This window comes from Entelurus aequoreus, linkage group LG09 (genome assembly GCF_033978785.1).
Source record: "Entelurus aequoreus isolate RoL-2023_Sb linkage group LG09, RoL_Eaeq_v1.1, whole genome shotgun sequence".
Lineage (NCBI taxonomy): Eukaryota > Metazoa > Chordata > Actinopteri > Syngnathiformes > Syngnathidae > Entelurus > Entelurus aequoreus.
Window position 1 is genome coordinate 80,493,649 of NC_084739.1, and position 24,617 is coordinate 80,518,265.

The following is a 24,617-nucleotide window of genomic DNA, read 5'->3' on the forward strand; positions in this document are numbered from 1 at the left end:
TTAAAAAAATTATAACAATATTATTGATGATGATAAAAATATCCAAATAAGTAAAAACAAATTAATAAAATAAAACAATAAAAGACACAGAGGATCACATGACTTAAGCTGGTTCAAAAGCCAGAATATTAAAGTGTTTTTTAAAACATGACCTAAGTTTGCTGTGATTGGTTGTTTACCAGCCAAGTGCTTAAACCAGTACTCAAAAAAGCATCGAAATATGGCACTGTTTGATTTGAAGTGAACCGGTACCCGATCGTACTGACACACTTGGGTGTGCCCCTATAAAAGTACCAAATTTGGTACCCATCCCTAATCATCTTGATCATTTAGTGGTAGAAAATGGATGAATGTCAGCGCTTGTGTGGAAGCAGGAGTTCAGAACATTCACACGTTTTTTTTGCTTAAAGGGTTTGTCGACGAACCGCGCATGACCGCAACGGTTATGTCGGCGGCGATGCTCAGTACGTGATGCTGCGTCGTCACGGCAACCAGATGCGTTTTTGAAGCGGGTTTATGCAAACGCATAGCGGCGCGGATGCAGGCACAGATGCGGGCGCGGACGCGGGCGCGGACGCGGGCGCGGATGCGGGCGCGGATGCGGGCGCGGATGCGGGCGCGGATGCGGGCGCGGATGCGGACGCGGCGACGGCGTCTCGCTGACAGAACCGCGTGGTCGTTTTTAATCACAGTCACTCTGGTTAAAGTGCAGCGGCGTGCCGCTAAAGCAGGCCTCTTTCGCTCTTTAGCCGGTGTAAAGAGAAAGAAAATACTCCCTTAAGTGGGGAAAAAAGGCTGCAAAAAAAACCCCAAGCAGGCTGAATTATTTAGCATGTGAAATGCCACACGGAGCTCAGTTGGACCACACGAGATGGATTAGGTAAAGCCTTGGATTAACTCACACCGATCACAAAATTGATGCTTCATTAAATGATGTTTCTGCCAAATAATGAGGCGATTGTGTTCATGCAGCTGACATCTGGGGTTACTAGAGGTCATCCTGCTAATTGTGCTGACAGCTGCGAGTCAACCTGACCTGATCAGTGGGGATGACCCCCGAAACATGCCACTTAATCACACTTGTGTGACATCGTTTAAGATGCGGTCGTCCATGTTTTGCCGCTCGCCACTTTCATCAACATCCCTTCATCCAAAACGGTGGCCTGCTGATTGCCGTTTTCAAGGGTTTCATCGTTTTTTTACCCCCCTGCGCCGCAGTTGTGATTGGGTCTCTTTAATGAGGAGTCTCAATACAGTACCGATTCCCGGTACCTGGGAATCGAAACTGCTACTCAACGGTAACAATGTTTAATACCTTTGTGTGTTCACAAATAATAATTGTATTTATTTTTTAAAAATCAATCCAACAAAACAATACACAACAATACCATAACAATGAAATTCCAATTCCAAAACCAAACCCGACCGAGCAACATTCAGAATAACAATAAACAGAGCAATTGAGAGGACACACAAACATGACACAAAACAATCCAAAAGCAGTCAGACAAAAATGAATATTATCAACAACATTATCAATATTAATAACAATTTCAACATAGCACTGATTAAAAAGCCCTCATTGACATTATCATTACAGACATTTATACAAAAATAAAAACATTTAAAAAATGAACAATAGTGTCACAGTGGCTTACACTTGCATCGCATCTCATAAGCTTGACAACACACTGTGTCCAATATTTTCCACAACGATAAAATAAGTCATATTTTTGGTTCATTTATTGTTAAATTATTTTATTGTTAATTGTTTTTGATAATAATATCACTTTTTATTACCGATTGAGAAATCACATTTTTATTATTATGGGCCTGCTGCGAAGCAAGCTTGCATAGCATGCTAACATTAGCATGCAGGCCCATTAGCATGCTAAAAAAAATAAGAGTGCTTCTGTCATATAGAGCAGTGGTCCCCAACCTTTTTGTAACTGCGGACCGGTCAGTATGGTATTTTTTTTTTTATTTTTTAATTTTTTGGCATAAAAAAATACAATCATGCATGCTTACGGACAGTATCCCTGCAGACTGTATTGATCTATATTGATATATAATGTAGGAACCAGAAATATTAATAATAGAAAGAAACAACCCTTTTGTGCGAATGAGTGTGAATGGGGGAGGGAGGTTTTTTGGGTTGGTGCACTAATTGTAAGTGTATCTTGTGTTTTTTTATGTTGATTTAATAAAAAAAAATCTATACATCATCATATCTACAGTACATATCATTTATTCATCTAAACATCCATCTATACATCCGTCATATATATATATATATATATATATATATATATATATATATATATATATATATATATATATATATATATATATATATATATATATATATATATATATATTCTCAAACTGTGATGTATGTGGGCTCCATCTAGTGGTACGCCAAATAATTTCTTGATTAAAGTCGTTTTTGTTGTTGTTTTTTCCTATATTCAAACCTGATATAGAGGATCTTTGACCAGTGTTTTCGCAGCCGAGCACCCTGTCATAGAGGATCTTGGACTGAAGTCTCACTGATTTGCGTGCCAGTTCTCTGACCTACTTTGTGATTTTTCTTCTTCTGTTGGCGCCTCCTCCCCAAGCAAGCCAAAGAAAAAGCAATGTAAAGACGTTTGGAGCGTGGACGCAGGGTCCGTGGATGTGGATGTTTGTGCTTGTAAACTCCTCAATTATACCGCAGTCTTTGTTATCGTGCCCGCCAGCTTGAGAGCACAAATTAGAATCCAGTGAAATCTGTTTAGTGGAACCGCCTTTGCAGAGCAGACATGTTTCATTACTGTGGAAATCTTCTCCTAGACTTCAAGTTTATCTTTGGCGAGGTTGTTTGAACTCCCAATGAGTTGGGAAAACACCAAGCAAATGTTTGTACGTTTGTGCTTTGGCTTGCACATGCCTTCCAGTGAACTTTCTCCACTAAAGAACAGCATCGGGTTCGCTGAGTCAGCAGAACAAATACACTGGGAAGAAGGAGGGACGTTGTCCAATCAGCATTGAACCCGCCCCCTTGTCTTTGATGGATGACTTTGACAGATTCACTTCATTCTATTCACTTTTTGTTGACTTTGTGTGTCAGACCATCCAACTGTCACCTTCTTCTGTGCCTTCTTTACTCACTAGTTTAGGACTCTTTACCTTTTACATCTAAATACATCCATCATTCATATCCATAGCATCCATCCATCATATCTCAAGTATCTATCATCTATCCATCCGTCCGTCTATCATTCACATTTATAGCATCCATCCATCATATCTACAGTACCTCTCCATCAATCCATCCATCCATCATATCTCCAGTATCTGTCCGTCTATCAATCATTCATATTCATAGTATCCATCCATCATATCTACACTACCTCTCCATCCATCCGTCCATCAGATCTACAGCATCTCTCAATCAGCCATCCATTAATCCATCCATCATATCTCAAGTATCCATCCATCCATCCATCATATCTAAAGTATCTATCATCCATCCATCATATCTATATTATGTATCCACCTATCCAACCATCCATCATATCTACAATATCTCTCCATCCATCCATTTATCTATCATCTATCCATCCGTCCAACCATCATTCATATTCATAGCATCCAACCATCATATCTACAGTACCTCTCCATCCATCCATCCATCCATCCATCCATCCATCATATCTACAGTACCTCTCATCCAGCATCCATCTACCCATCCATCATATCTACAGTATCTGTCGTCTATCAATCATTCATATTTATAGTATCCATCCATCATATCTACAGTACATCTCCATCCATCCGTCCATCATATCTACAGTATCTCTCAACCAGCCATCCATTAATCTATCCACCATATCTCCAGTATCCATCCATCCATCCATCCATCCATCCATCCATCCATCCATCATATCTACAGTATCTCTCCATCCATTCATTTAGCCATCCATCATATCTCCAGTATCTCTCCCTCATCTATTCATCCATTATCATATCTCCAGTATCATATCCATCCATCCATCATCCAGCCATCCTATCTACAGTATCCATCCATCATTCATCCATCATATCGACAGTATCTATCATCTATCCGCCATCCATCCATCCATCCATCCATCCATCCATCCATCCATCCATCCATTCATCATATCTACAGTATCTATCTATCCATTCATCCATCTGTCATATCTACAGTATCTATCAACTATTCATCCATTCATCCATCCATGGTATCTACAGTATATATCCATTCATCCATCATCGTATCTACAGTATCTATAATCTATTCATCTAACCATCCATCCATCCATCCATCTTAGCTACAGTATATATTATATCTATCATTCATCCATTATATTTTCAGTAGCCGTCCATCCATTCATACATCATATCCACAGTATTTATTCATCCATCCACTCGTTGTCCATCCTTCTATATCTACAGTAAATATCTATTAATCTAGACATCCATCCATGGTATCTACAGTATTTATAATCTATTCATCCAACATCCATGCATCCATCTTATCTACAGCATTTATCCATCTATCATCCATCTATTATATTTACAGTATCTAGCCATCCCTTCATCCGTATCTATTTATCAATCCGTTCATTGCCCATCCATCTATACATCATCATATCTACAGTACATATCATCTATTTATATAAACATCCATCATATCTACAGTATTTATAATCTATTTATCTAAACATCCATCTATACATCCATCATATCTACAGTATTTATCATCTATTCATCTAAACATCCATCTATACATCCGTCATATCTACAGTATATATAATCTATTCATCTAAACATCCACCATATCTACAGTATTTATCATCTATTCATCTAAACATCCATCTATACATCCATTTTATCTACAGTATATATCATCTATTCATCTAAACATCCATCTATGCATCCATCATATCTATAGTATATACCATCTATTCACCTAAACATTAATCTATACATCCGTCATATCTACAGTATATATAATCTATTCATCTAAACATCCATCTGTACATCCGGGATATCTACTGTATATATCATCTATTCACCTAAACATCCATCTACACATCCATCATATCTACAGTATATATAATCTATTCATCTAAACATCCATCTGTACATCCGACATATCTACTGTATATATCATCTATTCACCTAAACATCCATCTATACATCCATCATATCTACAGTATATATAATCTATTCACCTAAACATCCATCTATACATCCGTCATATCTACAGTATATATAATCTACCATCTAAACATCCATCTATACATCCATCATATCTACAGTATTTATAATTTATTCATGTCAACATCCTTCATATCTAAAGCATATGTAATCTATTCATTTAAACATACATCATATCTACAGTATCCAGCCATCCATTCTAAGTACAGTATCATCCATCCATCCTATTTACAGTATCCATCTCTCATCCATCCATCATATCGACAGTATTTATCCATCTACCCGTCTATTAATCCATCCATCCATCATATCCACAGTACCTACAGTATCACCTATCCATTCATCCATCCATTGTATTTATAGTTTCTAAAAATATATCCATCTAGCCATCCATCCATGGTATCTACTGTATCTACCCAACCATCCATCACAACTACAGTATCTATTCATCTAACCATCATCCATCTATGCATCCATATTATCTACAGTATTTATCCATCTATTATTCATCCATCCATTATATTAACAATATCTATCTATCCATTCGTCCGTCCATCCATCCATCCATTATATCTACAACATCTACCGTATCTATTCATCATTTCATTTATTGTCCATCCATCTATACATCATCGTATCTACAGTGTATGTATCATATATTCATCTAAACATCCATCCATCCATCATACCCACAGTATCTATCATCTATTCATCTAACCATCCATCCATGCATACATCTTATCTACAGTATGTATCCAGCTATCATACATCCATTTTATTTACAGTATCTATCCATCCCTTCGTTCGTCCATCCATCCATTATATCTACAGTATCTACCGTATCTACTCATCAATCTATTCATTGTCCATCCATCCATATTTACAGTATACACCATTATACCAGGGGGTGTATATTGTAGCGTCCCGGAAGAGTTAGTGCTGCAAGGGGTTCTGGGTATTTGTTATGTTGTGTTTATGTTGTGTTACGGTGCGGATGTTCTCCCGAAATGTGTTTGTCTTTCTTGTTTGGTGTGGGTTCACAGTGTGGCGCATACTTGTAACAGTGTTAAAGTTGTTTATACGACTACCCTCATTGTGACGTATATGGCTGTTGACCAAGTATGCTTTGCATTCACTTGTTTGTGTGAAAAGCCGTAGATATTATGTGATTGGGCCAGAACGCAAAGGTAGTGCCTTTAAGGTTTATTGGCGCTCTGTTCTTCTCCCTACGTCCGTGTACCACTCCGTACAGCGGCGTTTCAAAAAGTCATACATTTTACTTTTTGAAACCGATACCGATAATTTCCGATATCACATTTTAAAGCATTTATCGGCATCTCTAATTATATACCATGATTTCACAACTAAATTCAATATTGATGCTTCATTTTTTTAAGTAATCACTTCATGTTCATTGTGCTATTTCGTTTTGCCACAAAAATAGAATCCTCCATCATATTTTGTACACTTTTTATGCATTTTCAAAACAGCTGTTTTTTCCCTCCCATTGATTGTATTGTTTGATGTCCAAAACCAACCAATATATCAAGATGGCGCTATAACCCCCAACTGCAAACTGAAGAAAGACATTTCTGGAAAAGGGCCCAATAACATATATATACACATAATACATTTTCTCACATTTGGATGGGAATAGTTTGTAGTTTTGGAAAATATTGTTCCACCACTTCCTGTACTTGAAATACTCAAAGTACTATTACTACTGGAAGTATTTTTGATGAGATGAAGCATTAACCAGGTCTGTTTTCCTACTGTCTCCTCAGCGAAGGTTCTTCATAGTTGGGTGCCATTCCGGACGTCACCATGGCGCGAAGGCTGCCAGCGCTTGCCCTCGTCCTCCTCATCGAGCTCCATCCTCTGCTCGCCGGCGCCCCGCCAGAGCCCGGCGTGGGCGGCTCGGTGTCGGCGGTGTCCACCAACAGAACGGAATGCAGCAAGCCTGAGGAGTGCTCGCCGGGCGTGGTCCTCCCCGTGTGGAAGCCCGTGAACCCGTCGTTCGGCGACAAGGTGGCCCGGGCCACGGTGTACTTCGTGGCTCTGTTCTACATGTTCCTGGGCGTGTCCATCATCGCCGACCGATTCATGGCGTCCATCGAGGTGATCACGTCCCAGGAGAAGGAGATCACCATCAAGAAGCCCAACGGCGAAACCACCACCACGACCGTCCGCATCTGGAACGAGACCGTCTCCAATCTCACCCTCATGGCGCTGGGCTCCTCGGCTCCCGAGATCCTGCTGTCGGTCATCGAGGTCATAGGTCACGGCTTCCACGCCGGCACCCTGGGCCCGTCCACCATCGTGGGCTCGGCAGCCTTCAACATGTTCGTCATCATCGGGATTTGCGTGTACGTGGTGCCCGACGGCGAGACCAGGAAGGTGAAGCACCTGCGGGTGTTCTTCGTCACGGCCTCCTGGAGTATCTTCGCCTACATCTGGCTCTACCTGATCCTGTCCGTCATCTCGCCCGGCGTGGTGCAGGTGTGGGAGGCGCTGCTCACCTTCTTCTTCTTCCCCATCTGCGTGGTCTTCGCCTGGGTGGCGGACCGCCGCCTCCTCTTCTACAAGTACGTCTACAAGCGCTACAGGACCGGCAAGCAGCGGGGAATGATCATCGAAACCGAGGGCGACCGTCCGCTTCCTTCTAAGGTAAGCACTTTGCACGCTTCTCTGCGTCAAGTCCACTCACCGGCTTCATCCTGGTGGTCTCTGGGCAACCTTCGGTCTGTCAGTTTAGATCACAGGTGTCAAACTCAAGGCCCGGGGGCCAGATCTGGCCCGCCACATCATTCTTTCTGGCCCGCAAACACCTGGTAATGATAAGTGTCAATAAAGTACTTAATATTTTCTCACTAAATGTAATGGATTTTTTTCATTTTGACAGAAAAAAAAAAATATACTGCTTGAAATTGTATACGTTTTAAACTTCAATAGTATCTATTATTGCAACAAATATTACAGTATATTATCATACTTTCCAAAAAATTTTTGTCCAAATAAAAATACTGAAAGCCACTACTACCGACCATGCAGTCTGATAGTTTATATATCAATGATGAAATCTTAACATTGCAACACATGCCAATACGGCCGGGTTAGATTAGCAAAGTGCAATTTTAAATTTCCCGCGAAATATCCTGCTGAAAACGTCTCGGTATGATGACGTTTGCGCGTGACGTCACGGATTGTAGCGGACATTTTGGGACAGCATTGTGGCCAGCTATTAAGTCGTCTGTTTTCATCGCAAAATTCCACAGTATTCTGGACATCTGTGTTGGTGAATCTTTTGCAATTTGTTTAATGAACAATGAAGACAGCAAAGAAGAAAGCTGTAGGTGGGAAGCGGTGTATTAGCGGCCGGCTGCAGCAACACAAACACGTAGCGGCTACGTTGTAGCCGGTGTTTCATTGTTTACATTCCCGAACGATGACAGTCAAGCTTTACCATTGGCCTGGGACAACAGAGACTCTTTACCAGGAGGACTTTGAGTTGGATACGCATGCTTGTGGAGATGGGACAACAGAGACTCTTACCAGAAGGACTTTGAGTTGGATATGCGCTACCGTTAGTACGCAGCTGCGGCTTCCAAACATTTGATCGCTTGCCCGTACGTGCGTGCCGCTATTTGCATGTCTCGTACGTAACTTTGGGGAAATATATGTGCTGTATGAACTTTGCGGAGGTGAACGGTACTTTGGGCTGTGGGATTGAGTGTGTTGTGCGGGTGTTTGATTTGTATTGGCGGGTTATATGGACGGGAGGGGGGAGGTGTTTGCTATGCGGGATTAATTTGTGGCATATTAAATATAAGCCTGGTTGTGTTGTGGCTAATACATCGTGGCCGGTTAGCTCAGTTGGTTAGAGCGGAGTATATATATATATGTCTTGTGTTTATTTACTGTTTTAGTCATTCCCAACTGAATATCAGGTCCCACCCGCCTCTCACAGCATCTTCCCTATCTGAATCGCTTCTACTGCCCTCTAGTCCTTCACTCTCACTTTCCTCATCCACAAATCTTTCAACCTCGCTCAAATTAATGGGGTAATCGTCGCTTTCTCGGTCCGAATTGCTCTCGCTGCTTGTGGCCATGATTGTAAACAATGTGCAGATGTGAGGCGCTCCACAACCTGTGAAGTCACGCTACCTCCGGTACAGGCAAGGCTTTTTTTATCAGCGACCAAAAGTTGCGAACTTTATCGTCGATGTTCTCTACTAAATCCTTTCAGCAAAAATATGGCAATATCGCGAAATGATCAAGTATGACACATAGAATGGATCTGCTATCCCCGTTTAAATAAGAACATCTCATTTCAGTAGGCCTTTAACTTTTTTAGCAAACTACCCATCATATTAATAAAAATACCTATACATTTACAGTGTTCTTTACAGCATATTACTGTAAATTGAAAAAAAAAAAAAATGTTGACGTTAAAATTCTGTTGACTGAGCTGCCATATTTTTACTGTAAAATCTTGTTTTTAACGGTGTATTACTGTAAATGGAAAAACGCTAAGTTTGTTTTTACGGTAGAAAAACTGGCAGCTAAATTGCCAGAATAAGAAAAATAACCGGTACTGTTTTTCCATTGACAATATAATGTCGTAAAAACCAATGTAAATTCAATAGTAAAATTCTGCCAGCTTTTTCCGTAAACACCCCCCCCCCACCCCCACAAAAAAAGCACTGTTTTTCCATTTACCGTAAAATGTTGTAAAAAATGAGAAAAAACACTATTTTACAGTGAAATGTTTTAAATGTAAAGTTTTTACTGTAAAATCGACAGTCTACTTAAAACAACTTATATAATTAATCATGAAATCCAGAGGCAAATTCATACATTATTCACTGTTACAAGCGGCCCTCTGATGGCCGCCATAACTGCCATGTGGCCCTCAATGAAAACCATTTTGACATCCCTGGTTTAGATGATGCTTTTTCAGCTTGCATTGCTGCAAAAATGCATCCAATGTTGAGAGCATCGCAGGCAGATGGCCAAAAAGGCAAGAGAGCATGTTCCCAGGATAGCCTTGGCAGAAGGTCTTGGACCAAAAAGTCTTGGAGGAACTGTCTGCATATTTGAAAGAGGTGGAACTGATGGGTTTTTAGATGCATCACCAGTGCTTTTAGACTGTCAATCAACATGTTCTTGTCTCAAGGTGCCACACATTAGAACAACAAAAATATTTGCCTTCATACAGACTCAGAGCTTTGGTCTACATCAGAGGTGTCCAAACTTAGTTATCTTAAATAAACAATCAAAAATAGACTAATTTCTGTAAGCAAAAATGTAATTGACATAAACATTGACCATGACGTGCATTTTTATCCAGGTTGGAAAAATTAAGTCAGGTTATATATTTTTTTTGTTGATATTCTTGCTCATTCGTCCGTGTTGATGGGCTCGCTGGAATATTCTTACAATAGGACATTTGGCTTTGTAATCATATTTTTTTTTCCTAATTTTTGTTACTCTGCGGAACTTCCTCACTGGTGAGGAGCGAGGCTCTCTGTCTGTCGTGCTTCCTGTGTCTGTGAGCAAGCGGTCTTCCTCTCCGCCCACCAAGAAAAAGAATGTGAATAACTAAGAAGAGGGCTCACTCTATTTAGTTAACTAAATAGAATAAATAAACATGCTCTGGTGCTGAGAGCGATTGATGCACAGAGTGAGACCTCTTTCTCTTTCTCCCAGTTTCACTTAGTAAACAAACACACACGGACATAGCAGCTTATCGATGCCTGGAAAGTATTTCAACTTTATTTCATTTTTTGTTCGATTGATTGAATTATGTCAGTCACTCAAAGAAAAAAAAATATTACGCCTCTTGCAGTTATTTATCGCACTAATTAAAACTTCGATGTCAATTAATCAGTCCTTTTGGGGCCCCATTTATCATGTAAAATGTCAATGAATGAACGACAGGGCGCTTCTTATGAAATTTGATCGCAAAAACCTATTACAATTTAAAAGGAAATAGCTAAGCATGCAACACTCTCGGGATGCAACAATATGAATATTCCATATCATTGTGACCAAAATTATCGCGTTAAAAGTCATTAACTGGATTTTCCGAAACTTAAGGCCTTGAAGGGAATTAAAAAGCATTAAATATGATGTACAGAAACATAAAAACTTGCAATTGGCAACAAAAAAGACAACAAAACAAACCAGACGACTCAACCCTAATATTAAATATTTATTGAAGTGCCATTTTTGCTAACAAATATTGAGAGTCCCATTTTATTTTGATGTGTGTTTACTTATTTAGAATAATTAAGTTGTTCACCTTCTAATTACAATAGTTAAAAATACCACCTTAATGAAAAATACGTTTATCGAAGGGTTACTTGCATTGTTATTATCATATGTTATGATTACATCAATGCTTAATTTAGCCACAGTTAATGTAGTCTGTTCAACTATTCAACATTATTATTGTCATATGCTTACAATTTTGTCTACACGGACAATTGCATGCCTTTGACTGTATATAATAACGATCTGCAGTAGGACATGGGCATTAAATGTGTTTTAAGGTGCATTAAAAATGCATTTAAAAGCAATACATTAGATTTGCTTATACTTGCAGAAACCCTTTATCATTATTTTTGCCGTATTGTTGAATGTGCTCAAAAAGTATAAATAAATTATTTAAAATAAATAAATTGCCACACAATATACTTTCTTGGCAGAAGAAACATTAAATATTGTTCCGGCTTCTTAAGAGCCATATTATTTTGTGTTTGAATATGTTTATCTCCTAATCTGCCAAGGTTTTAGTGTTTTGTTTTTTTAACAACAAAGAAAAATCAAGTTTTGGGGCGCTTCACTTCCTGTTTATGTAATATCACACGAGTTGACTTCCTGTTGTCATTATTTCTTCAAATATTTAAAGAGAATAGCCGGTAGGGTCAATGTACTCAATTGAATATTGTAATTGCTCACACAGTAATGTGTTTATACAAGTTTAGATTGGATTATGTAGGTCAGGGGTGTCCAAAGTGTGGCCCGAGGGCCATTTGCGGCCCGTAGCTAATAGTTTACCGGCCCGCCACACATTCTGGAAATGCTATTGTAAAAATAAATTTAAAACAATTTAAAAAGTGGAATGAGGTGAAATCTAACTACAAAAAGTTGCAATGTTGACACAAAGCTGCCATGCAGGATTTTTTTTTTCTTTTGACTATCTTTAATTTTCTTTTTTTGCCATTGCTAAAAAAAAAAAAAAAAAAAAATGTTGTAATGAATTATTGACCTATTCAAGGCTCCAATTATTTCAAATATTTCACTTTAAAATGTTTTATGTAGAAAATATTGCATATTTTGTGTGGTTGCCATACAAAAACATCAACATTTTCTTTGACAAAAGAGCATAAAACAAACAAAATAATAGTTCAAACGTAAAATCGACAAATATATCTGAAGTTGATCTCGTAACTTAAATGTTGAAAGTAAAAAAAAATAAAATGTATCACTTTATGAGTGGGGCACCTTTTGGATCCCAAATACATTTAATGGGATTTTATTTATCTTTTCACTGTGGTTACTCAAAAATAACAATTAATTAAAATCAATGGTGTCCTGCATTATTGATCTTTTTAAGGCTCAAATTACTTCACATCAAACATTGCTTTCTGAATGTTTTGGGCATTGGGGGAAATACTGCATATTTCAGTTTTATTATAAAAAACAAAGTTGTCTTTGACAGAAAAAGCATAAAACCTTTTTGGTTTTTTTAACTTTATATCAACCTGAAGTTGATATACTGTAGAGATTTACTGTAATCGTTTAATTAAAAAAATAAAATAATAATTTGACTTGTTGTTAACATTTTAATGACTTAAACCCTTTATGGTCCCTGGGAGCACTAAGAAGGTAAACAATTATTAAAACCCATATATTTTGTTATGGTTTGAAAATTAAAAATATCAAAAATGGCCCCCGCATGCTTTAATTTTTCTGTGTGCGGCCCTCAGTGGAAAAAGTTTGGACACCCCTGATGTAGGTTCTCAATGGGGAAACAAATTAATTTCAACTGCATTCATGTCAGCATTTAAACTAGCTAGCGAGCTAGTGCTAGCTTGCGTCTTTAAAACTTTTTTGATTTTTATTAGTAGATTGCACAGTACAGTACATATTCCGTACAATTGACCCCTAAATGGCAGAGGTGGGACCAAGTCATTGCTTTGCAAGTCACAAGTAAGTCTCAAGTCTTTGCCCTCAAGTCTCGAGTCAAGTCCCGAGTCAAGACAGGCAAGTCCCGAGTCAAGTACAAAGTCAAGACTGGAAAGTCTCAAGTCAAGTCCCAAGTCCTGCATTTTGAATTTCGAGTCCTTTTAAGTCCTTTTAACCACAGACTAATATATTTACACAGATTGTGTATGCTTTTAAAATGCTGTATTTATTTATTAAAACAAGTGCACTTGAAATTGCAGGAAAAAAAATAGTGCTGACATTGCACTTCATAAAAGCACTATTATCCAGTCATTTTAAACATTTAACTCATTCCTTTACAGAATAAACACATTTGAAAAAACAAGTGCAACTGTACTTATTTGCACAAAAGTGTTAACATTGTATTTCCATGGCATATTGCATTGTAACTAGTTCCACAGCAGTTTCTATCCTGTCTTACCTTATCTCATTGATCTCATCTCATACTGAATGTGTGTTGATGTGTGCGTACATATGAAAAACATAACAAAAACATGAACAAAACAATGAACAGAGTTGTACTTTTTAGATGTCAGGGCCCTATGCAATATGTTCACATATTCTTAATATAGTATACATTTTAACTGACCTTTATTTGACTATGTTTGTGTTTTTGTAGGTGGCTAAAATACGCGGTGCTGCTGATCGCCGTCTAACGTTACGTTACTGTGTGTGATACATTGACTAACGTAACGTTATGTGTAGGTACCTCATGCAACCCTGCTTAAAAAAAATCACTTGACAAAAAGTATGAATAAGGTAGCGAACTGCAGTGGACGCAACATATTGCCGTGTTTGCAATGATGTTATAACCATAGACATCTTATAAGTAGACGCAGCATTGGCTGCTGTGACACGAGCAATTTGGCCGCCATCTTGAAGTGGTGATGAGGAGCCGGCGAGCAGCCTAAACTGACAGTTGACAGGTAGAAAACAAAGATGGTGTTCAGCGTTTTCCTACTCAAATGAGCGGACTGTTGAAAATAGGAATCGGGTGATTACTTTTCACAAGTAAGATTTAACATTAATGTACTATTGGTTGTATTTTATGAAAATAATATTACCACAGAGTTGAGAAGGAGCAAAGATCTTTAATATTTGTATGTGAAAATCACAAAGAAATCTTCTGGGGGAGGATGACCCTCCTACATGGGTTTGGTTTACAAACTTTCAGCCCCACCTAAAACAAAATTCACCAGCCGTCATTGATTATAATGCATTCTCATTTTAGGCAAAATATAAGACAATACTTTCTTAACAGTATAATTGTAACCAGGAATAAGTCTTCAAGTAACAATATTCAAATACTAACATTGTTGGGTAAGACAGAATTTGGTTTTATTTTGAATCCAGTGAAACAGATTGGTGGTTTTAGCTGATATAAAGACTTTCAGGTGTTTATATATGTTTATGTTGAAGTATTTGGCAGACGCTTTTATCCAAAGCGACATACATAAAAAATACATATAAAACAATGACTGTAAACATGATCATTTAAGGGAAGATTGTAATACAAAATATCAATACAAAGTGTCAAGACAGAATAAACTCTCTGCTGCTGCAGCAACAGAGATACAGTCTATAATATATATAGATATCTAATGTATTCATACATTGTTTATGTAGGATATACGCATGTATATATAAACTAATCATATTGTTTCTTCAATTTAAAAATAGCTGACCGTTTTTTCCCCCTTCTCTGGGATTATATTCCCAGTTTTGATCTTGGACGTCTGGTCACTTATAGCGTATAAGAATATTATATTACTGTTAAGCAAACTATGAATAATAAAACACGCCAAAACATGTGTCCTTTATCATAGCTACACATATATCAAAAAAGCGCGTGAAAATGAGTGGTATTCAGTGAGGTAAGATGAATTAAATGTGCTGACAGTTCATTGCTCCTGCCAAATGAATTGCACTAGTGGAGCGGATCACCACTCCAAGATGGCGGCCCCGCGTCTCGTCTGCGCCTGTAGGCAATAGCGCGTGATGCTGCGTACCCTTATAAGATGTCTATGGTTATAACGTTAGCAGTGAGTTTACAGCCTCACTGATTTAACTACACAGCAAATAAAAGTCACGTTACTTAGCCAATAAACGTTAGCTTACATTCAAAACTTACCCTTCTTTGTGCATCTTCAAATGTCGAACGAAGTTGGAAGTTGTTACGTCTCCGTCTAAAATATTCGAACTGCATGATTTGCATAGGGCAATTCGTTTTTTGTTGACCAAGTCGTAGTTTTAATACCCGAACGAAATTAACTTCGGCATAATTGTTTCTCACTGGCGCATTGTTTGACAATTCTTCTTCATTGGTTGTCCTGCAATTTGATTGGATGAGAGCTGTGGGATGAAAACAGCGTAGATCTAATTTGATTGGCTGTTGCACTGAGAGCACACCGGCTGACAGGAACAACACGCTGATAGACACAGACGAAGAAAATGAAAAATACGGAGCGGAGCGCTCCCAAATAACTTTTTAATCTTTGGGTTTTGGGGAAAGTAGCAAGTCATGTCAAGTCAAAAGGCTCAAGTCCAAATGAAGTCACAAGTCATTGATGTTAAAGTCTAAGTTGAGTTGCAAGTCTCTTTACATTTTGTCAAGTCGAGTCCAAAGTCATCAAATTCATGACTTGAGTCTGACTCGAGTCCAAGTCATGTGACTCGAGTCCACACCTCTGCTAAATGGTAACACCCGAATACGATTTTCCACTTGTTTAAGTCAGACTCCACGTTAATCAATTCATGGTCTCCAGTAAATGAGCAGTGTGTACGGTCCGTGTGAACGATCAAATCAAATTTTAATGATCAATTATGGTTTTACGATAATTTTAATTCACAATGGTAATAGGAGTTTTTCTACGGTTTATCATTATACCGTTTATCATCACTATACACACCGAGCAGGACAACACAAGACGCTAACTGCTTCAATGTAAAGTAGGAATGATCGATCCAAACGTCGATACTATCACTACCTAATATAGTATCAGTATATAAACGATACTAAATAAATCGTTTTTTAAATTTCTTTCTTTTTCTTGTTCTATTTTTCTTGTTTTGCTAATTTTTGTTATCGTTTACAAAGTCAGTGAGTAAGTCTCTGGATACAGGAAGGCTTTGAGGGCAAACCCCAAATGATTTAAATGGGAGGAAGATGTCAGGTTCAAACACTGATGACATCTATTAAACAAGACAAAAAGCAAAGAATTAAACAGAGACAGAATTAAATTTGGCTCAATTGTGGAGAGACTTCTGGGTTGTTCTCTTGTACAGTCTCCCAGCACGCTCTGGCGAAATATTGTACGCCTTCTCTTTTATTTGGACTTTCCCTGATTACATGGCAACAGCTGTTTCTAAGGGACGGGGGTCGTAAACAGCCATCGCCTTTGGTTACAGAACAGTTCAAAGAAAAGGTTGTAAAACAGTTCAAACAAAAGGTCGCCTTGAGGGGAGTCAGGCCCTGCTTCCTCTTCGCTTTGTAGTTCTTGGGTCAAGACAATATCTTTCTGTTCATTACAATACATGAAAGAAACAGAACACCTTCATGTTGCTTCCCATCCTACACAGTGGAGTTTTACAAGCCTTCTTCTTGGTTGGTTCAAAGACAGCTTTTGTCTTCTCGGCGGGCGAGCTGAACTCAATGTAACACAACGTTTTGTGATAACTTAGATACAATTATTGTAACAGCAACAGTAGTTTTTGCTTTTGTTTACTTATCGTGCACGAGCCGCTTTATTTTGTTAAAAAAATTGTATGTAGCATTCAATGTAGGGCTGGGCGATATGGCCTTTTATTAATATCTCGATATTTTTAGGCCATGTCACGATACACCATATATATCTCGATATTTTGCCTTAGTGTTGAATGAACACTTGGTGCATATAATCACAGCAGTATGATGATTCTATGTGTCTACATTAAAACATTCTTCTTCATACTGCATTAATATATGCTCGTATTAAACGTTCATGCAGAGAGGGAAATCACAACTAAGTCAATTGCCCAAAACTGTATTTATTAAACAGTTATTAAGCAGTGGCACAAACATTCATGTCATTTCAAAAGAGAAAGTGCAAGATAGTCAGAGACATTTTAAAACAAGCTATTAGTGCACTTTTGTGCATGATGTCACTAAGATGTCATATCAAAACAACACTAAATTAAAGTGCACTTTTTGTACAAAATGCCACTACACTAGTTTAAAAAAAATAAAGTGCACTTTTGTGCATGATGTCACACAAGATATTTCAATAACTGTCAAATAAAATTTAGCTGCATAATAGGAAATCAATTAGTGTATGTCCTTCGCTATGTGGTAGGTTCCTGCGGATGTTATCTCCTTCTGTTGTTGACTATTTCTTTCATACGGTGTTGATGTGGAAATGGAAGACGCCAGGCTCAATTGGGTCAGTGCTGGTTGCTTCGGCATTTTGTGGGTGTGGCACCGGCCGGATATGTTGACATGCACAGTTTCAAGCACTCTTCATTCTCTAGCGGGTGACTTTTCATATGATGCTACAAATTAGTAGTACTGCTACTTTTTGTAGCAACGCTTTTGCCGCATACTTGACATATTACGGTTGTCTGTTCAACATCTTCCCGCTTGAAGCCAAACCACAGGGAGACGATGGACCCCGTGCTGTTTTGCTTGGGAATTAATTATTTTTCCTTTTGTTACCAGATTTGCACCTTCTTTCTCTCGTATTACCACTCGCACCACAGTTAACGTTACCCATGCCGCTACCTCTCTGCTCCGCAAGAGCATATGACGTCGCACACACGACAGTATGTGACGTATGTAAGAAGGTGCGCTTGTTTTATGTCTCTGTGAGAAGGAGAGACAAGAAAGATTGAGAAAAGGCTGTAGTGTAATGCCCGCAGCTAAAAGCAACTGCGTAAGAACTTATACTGGAATACTCACGATATAGTCATTTTCTACATCGTACAGAGTCAACCCCGCGATATATCGAGTATATTATCCCAGCCCTAATTCAATGCCACAAATACATCATCTGATTTACAACAACAATAGCAAAATCTATATTCAAAATGTGTTATTGTGTTTACTTTAGTTACTTGCAATAAAACATTGTCACTTGTATAATCTATTGTCAAAGTATCGGATCGGGATAGGAACTTTACGGAAGTTAATTTACACCTTTTTTTTTACACTGAATTCATGTAACTGATGTTTTTGCGTTTCAATTTTGGGAACTGAATTATGCTGATAATTTCATTGAAAGAAAATCCTTGGCAAAATGTGACTGTTTAAAAATGTATTGTTTTAAAATCCAGTGTATACAATTCAGTGTAGAAACAATCAGTGTATAAAAATTCTGTGAAAAAAAATCAGTGTATAAAATTCAATGTACAAAAATTCAGTGTACAACATTCAGTGTAAAAATTAACAATGTATAAAAATTTAGTGTAAAAAAAATCTGTGTAAAATAAATTCAGTGTAAAAAAATTCAATGTATAAAATTCAGCGTAAAAAAAAACAGTGTATAAAAATTACAACGTATACAAATTCAGTGTAGAAAAATTTAGTGCAGAAATATTTGTTGCTTTAAAACTCAAGACCCATTTAAAAAAAACAAATTAAGACTGATGTAACCAGCCAATGATGTGTCAAGTTGGCAGTCACGTGACATGGTCTTGCAAAGGCAAAGAGAAGAAACGGGGCGTGAGTTTTTAAGCAAAGAATATTTCTGCACTGATTTTTTTTTCTTGCAATGATTTTTTATTTTTTTTATTATACTTTGCATTTTTTTATAAATGAAATAATATAAACACTTTTTAAAACACCATATTTTGACAAACTGCTTACATATTTTTATTCAACAAAATTGCCAGCATAATTGGATGTGAAAAAAATTCACTTCACAAAATTCAAACGCAAACTAAAACAGTTATATAAATTTAGTGTAAAAAAAAAATTGGGATTTGAGGCGAAACATTTTGATCAGGACCCTAATTACCGTATTTTCCGCACTATAAGGCACACCGGATTATAAGGCGCACCTTCAATGAATGGCCTATTTTAAAACTTTGTTCATATATAAAGCGCACCGCATTATAAGGCGCACCGCATTATAAGGCGCACCACATTATAAGGCGCATAGAATAGCCGCTACAGTAGAGGCTGGGGTTGCGAGACCTGCTGTGGGTCAATATTGGTCCATATATAAGGCGCACCGGATTATAAGGCGCACTGTCAGCTTTTGAGAAAATTGGAGGTTTTTAGGTGCGCCTTATAGTGCGGAAAATACGGTAGTTTCAAAAAAAGTATTCATCTTCAGGGTATTCAAGCTCCAAACTGTCAGTAGCATTTATATTCTGACAGTTGGTAGAAAACAGCCCAAAGCCATGTCTCTGTCTGTACACACCTGTTCACAGACAGCTCTATATTTACTCTGGGTAACACTTTTCTCCCCCGAAATTCCATATGTAACACTAATAGGTGTCGTTTTTATTACAGGTTGAGCCAGGTCAAGACAATGTTTTTAGTCCAAACAAATGAGGTCTTTTCATTGCTCAATGTCTCTTCGTTAAAATACATTTTCTCTAGCAAAATTATCGACATTCATTGCTACTCTACACACACAAAACATTGACATCAAAGCGACCGTGGCCTCCAAGGGGAAAGTATTGAAATAGTCCAGTTTTAAATTGCCAATTTGCCTTAACAACCAAAGGAAAACTCATTTTCAATCAAGAGTGGAGTGACCCTCTGGGGCCCAAAGGCTGTGAAATAATTTGAAAACCAGACGATGGCCTTTATCCGCGTGTAGAAAACTGTAATGCAGTCATCTAAAAACTGCACAACCTCGGCATTTAGGAGCTGCGGTTGACTTCATGAAAACATCTAGTACATTTGCAAACACTTAAACATATTTAATGATAGGCTACTAAGAGCTAGCAGCTACACAACAGCTATTCTCAATTCAAACCAGTTCTCGAAATTTATTATTTGGTGTAATAAATGTAATGAAAAATTTTTCAAAGCAGGTTACATGTTTAAAAAAACTCATTTTATGTTGCATGGAGACAGCCTAATGCGTCTTTTTAAAAATGTATTGTTATGATAAAAACAAGTAATTAATTGTAATAATAAAACAATTACATATATAATATATAATCAATATAAATGTATATTTATGAATATATTTATGAATATATTGATATTTATTAGTATGTATATTTATATATATATATATGTGTATATATTCATATATATGTATATATATATATATATATATATATATATATATATATATATATATATATATATATATATATATATATATATATATATATATATATATATATATATATATATATATATATATATATATATATTAGAGATGTCCGATAATATCGGCCTGCTGATATTATCGGCCGATAAATGCTTTAAAATGTAATATCGGAAATTATCGGTATCGGGGTTTTTTTATTATCTGTATCGTTATTTTTTATTTATTTTTTTATTAAATCAACATACAAAACACAAGATACACTTACAATTAGTACACCAACCCAAAAAACCCCCCTTATTCACACACTCATTCACACGAAAGGGTTGTTTCTTTCTGTTATTAATATTCTGGTTCCTACATTATATATCAATATATATCAATACAGTCTGCAAGGGATACAGTCCGTAAGCACACATGATTGTGCATGCTGCTGCTCCACTAATAGTACTAACCTTTAACAGTTAATTTTACTCATTTTCATTAATTACTAGTTTCTATGAAACTGTTTTTATATTGTTTAACTTTCTTTTTTATTCAAGAAAATGTTTTTAATTTATTTATCTTATTTTATTTTATAATTTTTTTTTAAAAGGACCTTATCTTCACAATACCTGGTTGTCCAAATTAGGCATAATAATGTGTTAATTCCACGACTGTGTACATCAGTATCGGTTGATATTGGTATCGGTTGATATCAGTATCAGTAATTAAGAGTTGGACAATATCGGATATTGGCAAAAAGCCATTATCGGACATCCCTAATATATATATATATATATATATATATATATATATATATATATATATATATATATATATATATATATATATATATATATATATATATATATATATATATATATATATTATTATTAGATATTGTCCAACTCTTAATTACTGATACTGATATCCATATATATATATATATATATATATATTAGGGATGTCCGATAATGGCTTTTTGCCAATATCCGATATTGTCCAACTCTTAATTACTGATACTGATATCAACCGATATCAGTATATATATATATACTACCGTTCAAAAGTTTGGGGTCACCCAAACAATTTTGTGGAAAAGCCTTAATTTCTAAGAACAAGAATATACTGTCGAGTTTCAGATGAAAGTTTTCTTTTTCTGGCCATTTTGAGCATTTAATTGACCCCACAAATGTAATATATATATATATCTATATATATAAATATCTGTATACATCTATCTATATTTGTATATTTATATATACATATACTGTATATATAAACATATACATACAGATATATTTATTATATATTATATATTATACATATTATTTTTTTTATTATTACAATAAATTATTTGTTTTCATTATAAGAATACATTTTAAAAAATACGTTTTATAAATATTTTAGCTTTTTTTTTTACACTATACATCAATTTAGGATCGCAATAAATAAGAATCGTGATTCGGATGTGAATCGATTTTTTTATTACAAATGATCCATTAACAATCGTGTCTGCATCATTCTACTTAGTGGGTCATGAGCTTAACTTGATGAAATATGTTGTGGCAGCTCGTTGTCGCAAAAAAACAACAACAATTACCACTTCACCTCAACTTAAAGACAGTAAAAGTATGTTTCAGGCAGTTAATAATAAATAGGTTAGTGTTTTTCATGCCTACTATTGTTCTCTGTTTGACTCATTTTACTTGATCAACTATTTTCTAACATTCCACACTGCAAAATGATACAAGTATGTATGATTCCTGCTGATATCGTAACCGGTCAATATCAGTATCAGTATGTTTATAAATACCATTAATAACTGAATTATTCTAGCCTAGGCATCTGTGAACAACGAGTCTTCTTATCACTCGTCTTGTCCGTTTATTTCAAGGTGGACATCGAGATGGACGGCAAGATGCTGAACTCTCACTGCGTCGATTTCCTGGACGGTCCGCTGGGTTTGGACATCGACGAGAAGGACTTGGACGAGGATGAGACCAGGAGAGACATGGCGAAAATCCTGAAGGAGCTCAAGCAGAAGCACCCCGACAAAGAGGTGAGGAGTGGAGACGTCCATCCTGGTCTTTGTCTTTCACTTTTACGGGTCCTGAGGCCTTTTTTTCTTGCGTCATTCTTTCTCTCAGCGTAATTGATGATAGTCAGCTGGGTAGAACTGGTTTGACAAGGTCCTTCCGACTTGGTGCTCTTTGTTCACTTGCAACACGGTGCAACACCAAAAAACAGGAGATTACCTTGTTGGTCAAAGACTGGATTGAACTCCATCAACTCCTTGGTTCGAACCACTGATTTTCTTTCTGATCTGATACCAAGTCTAAATCAGGCTGGTATCGGCGATAGCGCTCCGATACTTTGTGCAAATATATCTAACGCAGGGGTGTCCAAACTACGGACCGCGGGCCAAATGGCGGCCCGCCTGGGTCTCTAGTTTGGAGGTCATAAGATTAATACCGAATTTGGACTGTTACCAATTTAATTTCAACAATGTAATATTCTGATTGCGGTAAATTTGCCGCCATTTCGTGGAGAAAATAACTAAATCAGGTCAATGGCCATGATTTGTGCGTTGAGGTAAATGAAGCACAGCATACACTTATATGACCCAATCCAAACAACCTTCCCGACTAATGGCGCCAAAACAAACCCGTAAAACGTCAACACACATGTTCACACATAACACAACCTGCTAACTGAACTATGTGAATGTTATGGGGAAAAAATAACGTCCAATCACCTTAAATAATTCATAAATACTCCTATTTAAGTCAATTACAATGCATTATGGGAAACATGCAAAACACTCCCTCCAGACGTATTCATGTTTAGCACATTTTAGCTGCTTGATATTTCTTAATATCCAGTTACCGTATTTTCCGGACCATAGGGCACACAGGATTATAAAGCGCACTGCCGATGAATGGTCTATTTTCTATCTTTTTCATATATAAGGCGCACGGGGTTGTAGGGCGCATTAAAGGTGTCTTTTTAAAAATTTTTCTAAAAGTGTGGTCTACATCAGTGTTTTTCAACCTTTTTTGAGCCAAGGCACATTTTTTGCGTTGAAAAAATCCGGAGGCACATCACCGGCAGACATCATTAAAAAACGAAACTCAGTTGACAGTAAAAAGTCGTTGTCGCAATTGTTGGATATGACTTTAAACCATAACCATCAATATAGCTCTTATCTCAAAGTAGGTGTACTGTCACCACCTGTCATGTCACCCCCTGACTTATTTGGAGTTTATTGCTGTTTTCCTGTGTGTAGTGTTTTAGTTCTTGTCTTGCGCTCCTATTTTAATGGCTTTTTCTCTTTTTTTGGTATTTTCCTGTAGCAGTTTCATGTTTTCCATTGAGCGATATTTCCCGCATCTACTTTGTATTAGCAATCAAGAAGATTTTAGTTGTTTTTATCCTTCTTGGTGGGGACATTGTTGATTGTCATGTCATGTTCGGATGTACTTTGTGGACGGCGTCTTTGCTCCACAGGAAGTCTTTGCTGTCGTCCAGCATTCTGTTTTTGTTTACTTTGTAGCCAGTTTAGTTTTAGTTTCGTTCTGCATAGCCTTCCCTAAGCTTCAATTACTTTTCTTAGGGGCACTCACCTTTTGTTCATTTTTGGTTTAAGCATTAGACACAATTTTACCTGTACCCTGCCTCCCGCTGTTTCCGACATCTACAAAGCAATTAGCACTGGCTGCCACCTACTGATACGGAAGAGTATTACACGGTTACTCTGCCGAGCTCTAGACAGCACCGACACTCAACAACAACAACACATCGTTTGCAGACTATAATTACTGGTTTGCAAAAAATATTTTTAACCCAAATGGGTGAAATTAGATCATCTCCCACGGCACACCAGACTGTATCTCACAGCACACTTGTGTG

The 24,617-nt window shown here is 37.1% G+C and overlaps 1 protein-coding gene across 2 annotated transcripts in view; it reads left to right on the top strand.

The window, feature by feature from the left end:
• slc8a1b (solute carrier family 8 member 1b) overlaps positions 1-24,617 on the top strand; it is a 308,631-nt gene that overhangs the window by 32,379 nt on the left and 251,635 nt on the right. For both annotated transcript variants that reach the window (XM_062059534.1, XM_062059535.1), the window contains exons 2-3: positions 7,011-7,893; positions 22,603-22,767. In XM_062059534.1, the coding sequence (XP_061915518.1) occupies positions 7,051-7,893; positions 22,603-22,767 (1,008 nt within the window). In that variant the 5' untranslated portion in view covers positions 7,011-7,050. The remainder of the gene's footprint in view (positions 1-7,010; positions 7,894-22,602; positions 22,768-24,617) is intronic.